The 11,575-nt window shown below is 43.9% G+C and overlaps 1 protein-coding gene and 1 long non-coding RNA gene across 2 annotated transcripts in view; one reads left to right on the forward strand and one right to left on the reverse strand.

Annotated features, from left to right (window-relative positions):
* The window catches only part of NAAA (N-acylethanolamine acid amidase), a 26,658-nt gene extending 25,917 nt beyond the window's left edge, over nucleotides 1-741 (reverse strand). Inside the window, exon 1 of the mRNA XM_069594392.1 lies at nucleotides 316-741. Coding sequence (XP_069450493.1) covers nucleotides 316-518 — 203 coding nt within the window. The 5' untranslated portion in view covers nucleotides 519-741. The remainder of the gene's footprint in view (nucleotides 1-315) is intronic.
* LOC138442651 (uncharacterized) overlaps nucleotides 1-9,987 on the forward strand; it is a 10,485-nt gene extending 498 nt beyond the window's left edge. Inside the window, exons 2-3 of the long non-coding RNA XR_011257804.1 lie at nucleotides 9,018-9,130; nucleotides 9,363-9,987. This is a non-coding gene — a long non-coding RNA (uncharacterized lncRNA). The remainder of the gene's footprint in view (nucleotides 1-9,017; nucleotides 9,131-9,362) is intronic.
* The last annotated feature ends 1,588 nt before the right edge of the window (nucleotides 9,988-11,575 follow it).

Genomic DNA, 11,575 nt, shown 5'->3' on the forward strand with positions numbered 1-11,575 from the left:
TGCGTGGGGGTGCGTTCCCTACTGTAGCTGAGCAGCCGGGGCGACAGCCCGGGTGACAATCCACTCGCTACCTTGATCCAGAATGGCTGGTGGACGAGGGTGCCATTGGTGACACCGGACCTGAAAGTCAAACCAGCTGCGCCGGGTCACCCCCCAACCCCGACGCTGCCGGCCTGGAGCAGTGGCCAATGCCAGTTCTAGGCGGCCCTACCCGCTGCCACTCCAGACGCCCGGGGATTGGAGAGTGTTTGGGCAGCACGTGTCTGGGCTTTCCCACACTCCCACCCGCGCCCGCGCCCCCTCGCCGGCGCTCACTGGATGATATGGGCCATCGCGGAGCGCAAGAAGTCCCGGTCGTAGTGCTGCAGCACCGGCAGCCAGCGCAGCTGGGGAGACGCGTCCAGGCTCACATTGAAGAGCGGCGGGGCAGGGGGCGCGGCGGCGGCCGACACCTCGGCTCCGGCCAGCAGTAGCAGCAGCGCCAGCGCCGGGCGCGCGCTCGGGCCGGCGGCTCTCATTGCTCGGGCGGCCACAATTGCGACCCTGCGGCCACCCGCTGCGCCCCGGAGGAGCTCTGGAGAAGGAGGAGGCGGAGCCTGGGGGCTGGAGGGGGAGCCTGCGCGCCGCTCGGCCCGCCTAATCCCCGGGACCCGGAACTGCGAGTAGAGCTGCCTCTCTAGCCTAGCCTGTGGCCTCCCGCCCGGATGCCTCCTTACCACGCCCGCGTCCCCGCCCCCGGCCAAGCGTGCGGCTGGGTTCCAGGTCCCGGGATGATAAATGCGGCCGCCGGCTTCTCACTCCCGCTCCCCGCCCCATCCCACTCAGGTCGGCCGAGAGCGTGTAATCTGCGGCGTAGAGGGTGTTTGAGAAAATGATTTCAGCGGTGAAGCGGGACAGTTCTGTTGGGGTAGGAAGAGTCCTCCTACCCCCACCTCATTTGCTTTTATTTAAATTCTTCAAAAGTTTATATGGATTTTATAAGGGGAAGGAGAGCTTTTTGAGTTCAACAATCCTACTTCTCAGTTTCTTTTAAAAAGCTAAAAACTTAGCTAACATCTATGTGCCAAGTGCTTTTGCCCTTTCTGTCTCATCTAACCATCAAAACAAGCCAGAACACTGCATCACAACCTACAAGGGGTGGAATGGGGTGGGGGTGGGGGTGACGGAGGCAGAGGGACGTTCAAGAGGGAGGGGGTACATATAGTTATGACTGACGTTGATGTATGGCAGAAACCACAACAGCACTGTAAAGCAATTCAGCTCAGTTCAGTAGCTCAGCCGTGTCCGAGTTTTTGCGACCCCGTGACTGCAGCACGCCAGGCTTCCCTGTCCATCACCAACTCCCAGAGCATGCTCAAACTCATGTTCATCGAGTAGGTGATGCCATCCAAACATCTCATCCTCTGTCATCCCCTTCTCCTCTTGCCTTCAATCTTTACCAGCAACAGGGTCTTTCCCAATGAGTCAGTTATTCGAATCAGGTGCCAAAGTATTGGAGTCTCGCTTCATCATCAGTCCTTCCAATGAATACTCAGGACTGATTTCCTTTAGGGTGGACTGGTTGGATCTCCTTGCAGTCCAAAGAACTCTCAGGAGTCTTCTCCAACGCCATAGTTCAAAAGCATCAATTCTTCGACGCTCAGCTTTCTTTATAGTCCCAACTCTCACATCCATATATGACTACTGGAAAAACCGCAGCTCTGATTAGATGGACTTTTTTTTCGCAAAGTAATGTCTCTACTTTTTAATATGCTGTCTAGGTTGGGCATAGCTTTTCTTCCAAGGAGTAAGCGTCTTTTAATTTCATGGCTACAGTCACCATCTGCAGTGATTTTGGAGCCCAAGAAAATAAAGTCAGCCACTGTTTCCATTGTCTATTTGCCATGAAATGACGGGACCAGATGCTATGATCTTAGTTTTCTGAATGTTGAGTTTTAAGCCAGCTTTCTCACTCTCCTCTCCTTTCATCAAGAGGCTCTTCAGTTCCTCTTCGCTTTTTGCCATAAGGGTGGTGTCATCTGCATATCTGAGATTATTGATATTTCTCCCAGCAATCTTGATTCCAGCTTGTGCTTCATCCAGCCTGGCATTTTTCATGATGTACTCTGCATATAAGTTAAATAAATAGGATGACAATATACAGCCTTGACGTACTCCTTTCATGACTTGGAACCAGTCTGTTGTTCCATGCCTAGTTCTAACTATTGCTTCTTGACCTGCATACAGATTTCTCAGAAGGCAGGTCAGGTGATCTGGCATTCTCAGCTCTTTAAGAATTTTCCAGTTTGTTGTGATCCACACAATCAAAGGCTTTGGCATAGTCAATAAAACAGAAGTAGATGTTTTTCTGGAACTCTCTTGCTTTTTTGATGATCCAGTGGATGTTGACAATTTGATCTCTGGTTCCCCTGCCTTTTCTAAACCCAGCTTGAACATCTGGAAGTTCTTGGTTGACGTACTGTTGAAACCTTAGTTGGAGAAGTTTGAGCATTACTTTGCTATCATGTGAGATGAGTGCGATTGTGTGGTAGTTTGATCATTGTTTGGCATTGCCTTTCTTTGGGATTGGAATGAAAACTGACCTTTTCCAGTCCTGTGGCCACTGCTGAGTTTTCCAAATTTGCTGGCATATTGAGTGCAGCACTTTAATAGCATCATCTTTTAGGAAAGAAATTACCCTTCAGTAAAAAATAAATGGGGGGTGGGGGGGGAAAGCCAGAAGATAGGTTCTACCGATTCTCTCCCTTTTTCCTGATAAGAAATGTGTAATTTGCCCGAGGTCTCATCACTGGTGAACTAGCCTCAAAGCCAGACTGTCAGAATCCAAATTCCACCTCCTAATCAGTAACTTGAAGCATCTTTACCTTTTTGTGTTCCCTGTAAGGGAGACAAAACATGTTAGTCTTAGGAAAAATCACCAGACTTAATAAGACAGAAACATTCCTTAATGGTTAGCACTGTTTGTGAAGTGTGTAGGGAGAATTTGGAAAGTTCGCTTTTTTTCAGTAAGGCTTACTTTTTTTCAGCCACCCCTCTCCCAACTAGAGTACACCATCACTACTCCTGATTTTTATAGTGCTGTGTTAATTTCTGCTATACAGCAAAGTGATTCCATTGTACATGTTCTTTCCCATTATGATTTATCACAGGATATTAAATGTAGCTCCATGTGTTAAACAGTAGGACCTTGCTGTTTATCCATTCTATATAAAATAGCAGTTTGCATCTGCTAACCCCAAACTCCTGATCCATTCCTCCCCCTGCCCCCCTTGGTGACCACATATCTGTTCTCTATTTGTGTTTGGTAGATAGGTTCGTTTTATGTCATATGTTCACGGATTTCCTCCATTTTTATGGCTTCCGTGTCACTGGGCTGAAGTTTCAAGCCTCTGTTCCTGTTTCTTCCTAGTCTTTCTATAAAATTTAAGTGAAGACCCAGATGTTAATTTGCCCATTTACAAAGCCTGAGTAACAGCAGTTGCCTGTTTTAGCCAAAGGTGCATTCAGAAAAAAATCAAGGGAGCCAATATGTTAGCTGGGTTCAAAGAAATGCACTTACATTAAAAAAAAAAAAATGATTTCCTGTCATTTCAGGAGTGATATTAAAAAAAAAATTAAAAACAAATACAAATTTTAAAACAACCATAAATGTATCGAATGAATAGATCTATAGATGGGGAAACAGTGGAAACAGTGTCAGACTTTACTTTTTTGGGGCTCCAAAATCACTGCAGATGGTGACTGCAGCCATGAAATTAAAAGACGCTTACTCCTTGGAAGAAAAGTCATGACCAAGCTAGACAGCATATTCAAAAGCAGAGACATTACTTTGCCAACTAAGGTTGGTCTAGTCAAGGCTATGGTTTTTCCTGTGGTCATGTATGGATGTGAGAGTTGGACTGTGAAGAAGGCTGAGTGCCAAAGAATTGATGCTTTTGAACTGTGGTGTTGGAGAAGACTCTTGAGAGTCCTTTAGACTGCAAGGAGATCCAACCAGTCCATTCTGAAGGAGATCGGCCCTGGGATTTCTTTGGAAGGAATGATGCCAAAGCTGAAGCTCCAGTACTTTGGCCATGTCATGGGAAGAGTTGACTCATTGGAAAAGACCCTGATGCTGCGAGGGATTGGGGGCAGGAGGAGAAGGGGACGACAGAGGATGAGATGGCTGGATGGCATCACGGACTTGATGGATGTGAGTCTGAGTGAACTCTGGGAGATGGTGTTGGACAGGGAGGCCTGGCGTGCTGTGATTCATGGGGTCGCAAAGAGTCGGACTCGACTGAGTGACTGAACTGAACTGAACTGAACTGTGGTAAATTAGGTATTATTTACAATTAAACAATTTCATATAATCTATTCCTCTTCTATTAAACAGTTATACATAGGTTTATGGGACAGTTAAAACATAGATTAAAAGGGATATCTGGAATTAAAAAACTGTCAGCCCTCTGTTTTCTGTTGCTTCTCTGCTCTCCGGATTTCAGAGATGTTATGTGCTAATTTCATGGCTTATCGATGCCAGAATCTACAGTTTAAAAATTACTTCTGTGGCGAATTCGAAAAAGTAGATGATACATAAGAAACACGGAATATAATGCTTTTATAGCTGGCCTCTCATTTTGTTCAGCTGACAAGTAGTGTGGTAGTCTTAAACTAGATCTACGTGTTCTTCAGTACTCCTCTGTTCCAGTGGTGGAGTTTAATTCCCTCCCTCTTGATTGTGGGTTATATTTAGTGACTTGCTTCTCACATATAGAATAGAGCCAAAGAAATCATGGTGTCTGACTTCCTAAACTGGGTCACAAGACATTTTGAATTCCTTGCACTGTCTCTTGGATTGCTCACTCTGAAAGAAGCCAGTTCTCATAATCTGAGGACACTAAAGAAATCTCACGAAAAAGTCCCTAACCTAAGGAACTGAGACCTTCTACCAAGAGCCACAGAGGAACTGAGACTTCTTGCTAACAGTTGTATGAAGAAGCCATTTGGGGAGTGGATCCTCTAGCCCCATTGAGAGAGAGACCGCAGGTTATAACCTGCTCCATGTGCTCAGTCGTGACTGACTCTTTGCAACCCCATGGATTGTAGCCTGCCAGGCTCCTCTATCCATGTAATTTTCCAGGCAAGAATATGGAGAGGGTTGCCATTTCCTACTCCAGGGGTCTTCCCGACCCAGGGATTGAACCTGAGTCTTTCATGTCTCCTGCATTGGCAGGCAAGTTCTTTACCACTAGAGCCACCTGGGAAGCCCCAGCTAAGACACCCAAAATTCCTGACCCACAGAGACTGTGAAATGATGTTCACTACTTTAAGCCACTAAATTTTGTGGTAATTTGTTATGCACCAATAGATAACTGATACAGATCTGGGTAATGCAAGTGGAATGATACTGAATACCTAAAACCGTGGGTGCAGCTTTGGAACGGAGTAAGTGGAAGCTAGAAGGAAGATAGTTTGATGATTTCTTACAAAACTAAACATATTCTTACCATATAATCCAGCAATCACTCTCTTTGATATTTACCCAAGGAGCGGAAAACTTAGGTCCATTAAAAAAATGCACATGGCTATTAATCTTAGCTTTAATCATAACTGGCGGAACTTGTAAGTAATCAGGATGTTCTTCAATAGATTGCTTACACTGAAAAGTGATGCACTAGAAAACTATAAAAAGACATGGAGGAAACAGAATGTATAGTACCAGGTGGAAGAAGCTAATCTGAAAAAGCTACATACCATTATAATTCCAATTCTAGGATATTCTGGAAAAGGCAAAGCTAGTGAAAAGATCAGGGATTATCAAGGGTTAGGGGGAAAAGAGAGATGAATAGCAGAACAGAAATGATTTTTAGGGTGGTGAAACTACCCTGTATGATATTATAATAGTGGATACATGTCATACATTTGTCAAAACCCATGGAATGTACAACATCAAGAGTGAACCCTTATATAAGCAAGATACTTGTGATAATGTGTCAGTGTGGGAACATCAGTTGTAACAAATGCATCACTCTGGTGGAGGGTATTGACAATGGTGGAAGCTATGGGTGGGGCGGGGGTGGGGGAAAGCAGAAGTATTGGGAGCTCTGCATATTCTGCTCGTTTTTGCTGTGAACCTAAAACTGCTCTTAAAAAGTAGTGTATTAAAAAAAAAAGAATCCAGGGCTTTTTTTAAAAAAATTCCAATATCCAAAGAATATAGGGAACTTAGTTTATTACTGAGATGCCATTTCCTATCTGTAGAGTTACTTGCAACATAAGTAATTGACAAAGAATTTATATCCAGAATATATAAAGATCAATAAGAAAAAACAAAGATAAAAGGCTGTAGAAAGAGGAAAATCAAATGGCAAAATCCACATGAAGCAATCTTAGCTTTACAGGTAATCACTGAAATGCAAATTAAAATGATATGATTTTATCAGCAATACATTATCTAAAATTTTAGAGTCCAATAACACCAAGTGTTGATGTGGATGTGCTAAAATAGAAATGCATATGAGTTCTTGCTAGGAATGTGCAACTCAGCATTGCCTAGTTAAGTTGAAAACTCATGGAAAAAAAAAGCGGAAGACTCATGAGCTCCATTGGAGAAGGCGATGGCACCCCACTCCAGTACTCTTGCCTGGAAAATCCCATGGACGGAGGAGCCTGGTAGGTTGCACTCCATGGGGTCGCTAAGAGTCAGACCTGACTGGGCGACTTCACTTTCACTTTTCACTTTCACCCATTGGAGAAGGAAATGGCAACCCACTCCAGTGTTCTTGCCTGGAGAATCCCAGGGACGGGGGAGCCTGGTGGGCTGCTGTCTATGGGGTCACACAGAGTTGTACACAACTGAAGCAACTTAGCAGCAGCAGCAGCATGAGCTCCATAACATAAGAGGAATTCCCCTTCTATGTGAGCTTTGGATAAAAAAAAAAACAACACTTTAAGTCATATGCCAGGGAGACATGTACAAAAACACTAATTGGGGCAGGATTTTTAAATAGTGAACAAGTGAGAAAAAACTAACTGCTCTTCAGTTCAGTTCAGTCGCTCATCATGTCTGACTCTTTGTGACCCCATGAATCACAGCACGCCAGGCCTCCCTGTCCATCACCAACTCCCGGAGTTCACTCAGACTCATGTCCATCGAGTTGATGATGCCATCCAGCCATCTCATCCTCTGTCGTCCCCTTCTCCTCCTGCCCCCAATCCCTCCCAGCATCAGAATCTTTTCCAATGAGTCAACTCTTTGCATGAGGTGGCCAAAGTACTGGAGTTTCAGCTTTAGCATCATTCCTTCCAAAGAAATCCCAGGGCTGATCTTCAGAATGGACTGGTTGGATCTCCTTGCAGTCCAAGGGACTCTCAGGAGTCTGCTCCAACATTACAGTTCAAAAGCATCAATTCTTTGGTGCTCTTTAGTAGGGTAATGATAAAATTTTGGATTTATGGGCAAATAATGGAAAAGTATTACATCAGTTAAAATGATAGAATCTTTATTTTTCCAGAATTTAATGTTGAGTTACATAGTCAGCAAAAGTATATATACAATGATAGTATTTATGTAAAATTTTAAGAGACTAAATGATACTTTTATTACATACACACATATATATATCGATACATGTGTGTGTTAGTCACTCAGTCGTGTCTGACTCTCTCTGACCCCATGAACTTTCCAGATTCCACTGTCCATGGAATTCTCCAGGTAAGAATACTGGAGTGGGTTGCCATTCTCTCCTTCAGGGGATCTTTCTGACTCACAGATCAAACCTGAGTCTCCCACGTTGCAGACAGATTCTTTACCATCTGAGCCACCATGGAAGCCCTATCAATACGCACACATACACAAATGTAGTAAAAGAAAAAATACTTAAAAGAATAATAGACATCAACTGCAAAATAGTGGTTATCCCTGAGGAAGGGAGAAAATTGAATGGGGCTTTAGCTATACTCTTAACATTCTATTTCTTTAAAACAAAAATATATGGTAAAAATTAATATTGAATAATTTAGAAGATGGAAATTTTTCATTATTTTCTATATGTTTAAAAATATTATAGTTAAAATGGTAAAATGTTTCTAAAATTATTAAAAAGAGGAAGATTCAAGTATCGTTAAAATAAGAAGTTGTGAAATATCACATTTTTAGTTTCCATGTAATTCTTTTATGCTTCCCCTTTTGTAACACTTTCTAGAGTTAGGTTCCCATGTTGTCTTAATTTTTCTTTACCCCTTTGCCAAATGCCCTCTTAAAGCACTCCTGGATCTGATCTTAGTATCTAAATAACAGGAATACTAGGTACACCAAAACTGAATCTTGCTATAAGAATGGAACTAGAGGTGTTTTATACTAAAAAGGGGCCGGGGTGGAGCGGGGGGCTGTGGGGGGGAAGAGGCCATTGGCATTCCTGATTCTCAGGACTTCAGACTTGAACTGAATTACACTACCAGCTTCCCCAGGTCTCCAGCTTGCAGACAGCAGATTGCAGGATTTTTCAGCCTCCGTAATCACCTAAGACAATTCTGATAATAAATCTCCTCATTTATATAGTATATAAAATATATATAAAGATCAATCCTATGTGAAAGTTCAGTGGTAAATAATCCACCTATAGTGTAGGAGACCCAGGAGATGTGGGATCAATCCCTGGGTCAGGAAGATCCCCTGGAAAAGGAAATGGCAACCCACTCTAGTATTCTTGCCTGGGAAGTCTCATGGACGGAGGAACCTAGCAGGCTACAGTCTGTGGGGTCACCAAGAGTCTGATGTGACTGAGGGACTGAGCATGCACACATGCATACATACACACTTAATATGTAGAGAAAAGGAAAATCCAACCAGCTATATTTGAACCACACTGTTTACTTTTTTTTTTTCTTCTAACTTTGGTCACATTCCATGGCAAGTGGAACCTCAGTTCCCTGACCAAGGATCGAACCCACACCCTGCACCCACACATTGGAAAGCAGAGTCTCTTATTCAGAGAGACAATAGTCTTGAAGCAGGATCTTATTTCCCTTTCCAGGGATTAAGCCTAGCCACCAGTCCACCAGGGGCCAGAGGCTAGAACTGAAGTTCCCTGATTCTTACCCGGTCTGACACCAAGAATGTTTCAAGGAGGCAAAAACTGCAAAACAGGTACAAAGTTTATTACTAGAGACAGAGTACGGTGTATGGGAGAGCACACAAAGAAACAGTTTATTTATTTATGTCAGAGGAAAGGCAGAGGTACACACCCGGAGAGGAGTGTGGGGGTCCTAAGTGAGGAGTACAGTAAAGAGGTGGTTTACATCACTTTTATAGGATCTGGGTCTTTGTTTCGGTCAGTTCAGTCAGTCGCTCAGTCGTGTCTGACTCTTTGCAACCCCAGGAACTGCAGCATGCCAGGCCTCCCTGCCGGGGTCCAGCCGCCGCGGGATCCAGGGGAACCCAAAGGAGAAACGGCGTTGGCGAATGAATGAATGAATGAGAGAGGAGTAGAGGAGAGAAAGAGGCTGATATTCCCTGGTTTACACAGAAAGCCAATAAAGCCCCAAGACAAGGAGCTTGCTCTGTTCACGTAGGCCACAGATGCCCTCCCAGTCTCCCGAGGGAGTGAAGACACAGAACACCTTCCCCTTCAGGACTTAGAAACCCAGACAGATAAGTGAACGCAGAGTGCCTCTATGCTCCAAAGGATCAGCCTGAAAAAGAGAGTAAGAAAGAGAAAGAAAGAAAAAAAGAGACATGGGGTGACCAAGCTTTTTCGAGCAAGGCCCTTCACTTTATTTTCAAAAGGGACTTTTATACCTTAACTTGTACATAGAGGGAAATGAAAGATGCAAGGTCATACAGAGTCAGCCCCAACATTCCAGCAGTTTTTCCCTTATCGAAACCAGGATTTTTTCTGCATACCTTTCCCACAAACAATGTTGTGTACATTATCTTCTGGCCTTGGAGGCCTGTCAACATTATATGACCCTCTTTTGATAAAGGCTATGCAACCAGAAAACTTATTTTTCCTCAAAGTGTGTTTTCTTTTTATTTCTAATCTATGTCAGCCTCAGAAAATGCTAAACAGAGTTACATTTCTCACAGAGCAAAGGTGCAATGAGCTACAAGAAAGAAAGAACCAATTAACTCAAAGGTCTGATGTGGTTAATTCAAGGCTACACTTGTTTTTCTTACATTCCAACTATGTTAACCAATGCACTCCCAGGTGCACAGTGGATAAGAGATATGGGAACTTAGCAACAAGCATTGGCCCAATAATGAAATCCTACACCAGCACTACTCTAATAACTTTTAACTCTTTGAAAGGCTCTATGTTTTAGGCTTCCTGTGCCTCTCACAGTTGAGAGGCTGCGAATAATCATATGCGTAGCTGCAAGAGTCTGGATAAACCTACCAAGCAAGCTAGAATGCTAACAGAGGATTTGATTTGAAACATTCCTCTCATGTCCAGGAGACTTATTAGCTAGAGCCCCAAGTTGATTTTCTCCAGAGAAAGGCGGTTGGGGATAGTCCCCTGTTAATGTCAGAGGAGTTGGTGAAAGTCATGAAATAGTAAGACAGACAGATTCTGGTTTTGGGGTAGATGCTCGAGCTGGTCTAGGGAGCCCCTTGAGTCCTGAAGCCTTACTTAACAGTTCTCTTCGACATGACCTTGTCATGGGTGGGGTGACCCGTGCTGGCTCCCGGCACCTCCCTGTCCATCACCAACTCCCAGAGTCCACCCAAACCCATGTCCATCAAGTCGGTGATGCCGTCGAGCAATCTCATCTTCTGTCGTCCCCTTCTCCTCCTGCCCCAAATCCCTCCCAGCATCAGGGTCTTTTCCAGTGAGTCAACACTTCACATGAGGTGGCAAAAGTATTGGAGTTTCAGCTTCAACATCAGTCCTTCCAGTGAACACCCAGGACTGACCTCCTTTAGGATAGACTGGTTGGATCTCCTTACAATCCAATGGACTCTCAGGAGTCTTCTCCAACACCACAGTTCAAAACCATCAATTCTTCAGCGCTCAGCTTTCTTTATAGTCCAACTATCACATCCATACATGACCACTGGAAAAACCATAGCTTTGACTAGATGGACCTTTGTTGGCAAAGTAATATCTCTGCTTTTCAATATGCTGTCTAGGTTGGTCATAACTTTCCTTCCAAGGAGTAAGCGTCTTTTAATTTCATGGCTGCAGTCACCATCTGAAGTGATTTTGGGGCTGAAGAAAATAAAGTCAGCCAGTTTCCACTGTTTCCCCATCTATTTGCCATGGAAGGATGGGAACAGATGCCATGATCTTAGTTTTCTGAATGTTGAGTTTAAAGCCAGGTTTTTCACTCTCCTCTCTGTAGGGAACTAGGTTTAAAGAAGGTTGAGAAGTGCTTTTCCACACATCTGCTATTGATCCTAAGCCTGTTAAAACAAGAGGAATTTTTTCTTTTTTTCTCGAAAGTCCCCCTTTCAGCGTTTCGCTCCGGGGTGTTTACCCTTTCGGATTTTTATTATTTTCTCTTTTTCTCGAAAGTCCCCCTTTCAGCCTTTTGCTCCGGGGTGTTTACCCTTTCGGATTTTTATTATTTTCTCTTTTTCTCGAAAGTCCCC

The sequence above is a fragment of the Ovis canadensis genome, chromosome 6 (assembly GCF_042477335.2).
Source record: "Ovis canadensis isolate MfBH-ARS-UI-01 breed Bighorn chromosome 6, ARS-UI_OviCan_v2, whole genome shotgun sequence".
NCBI classification, from domain to species: Eukaryota; Metazoa; Chordata; class Mammalia; order Artiodactyla; family Bovidae; genus Ovis; species Ovis canadensis.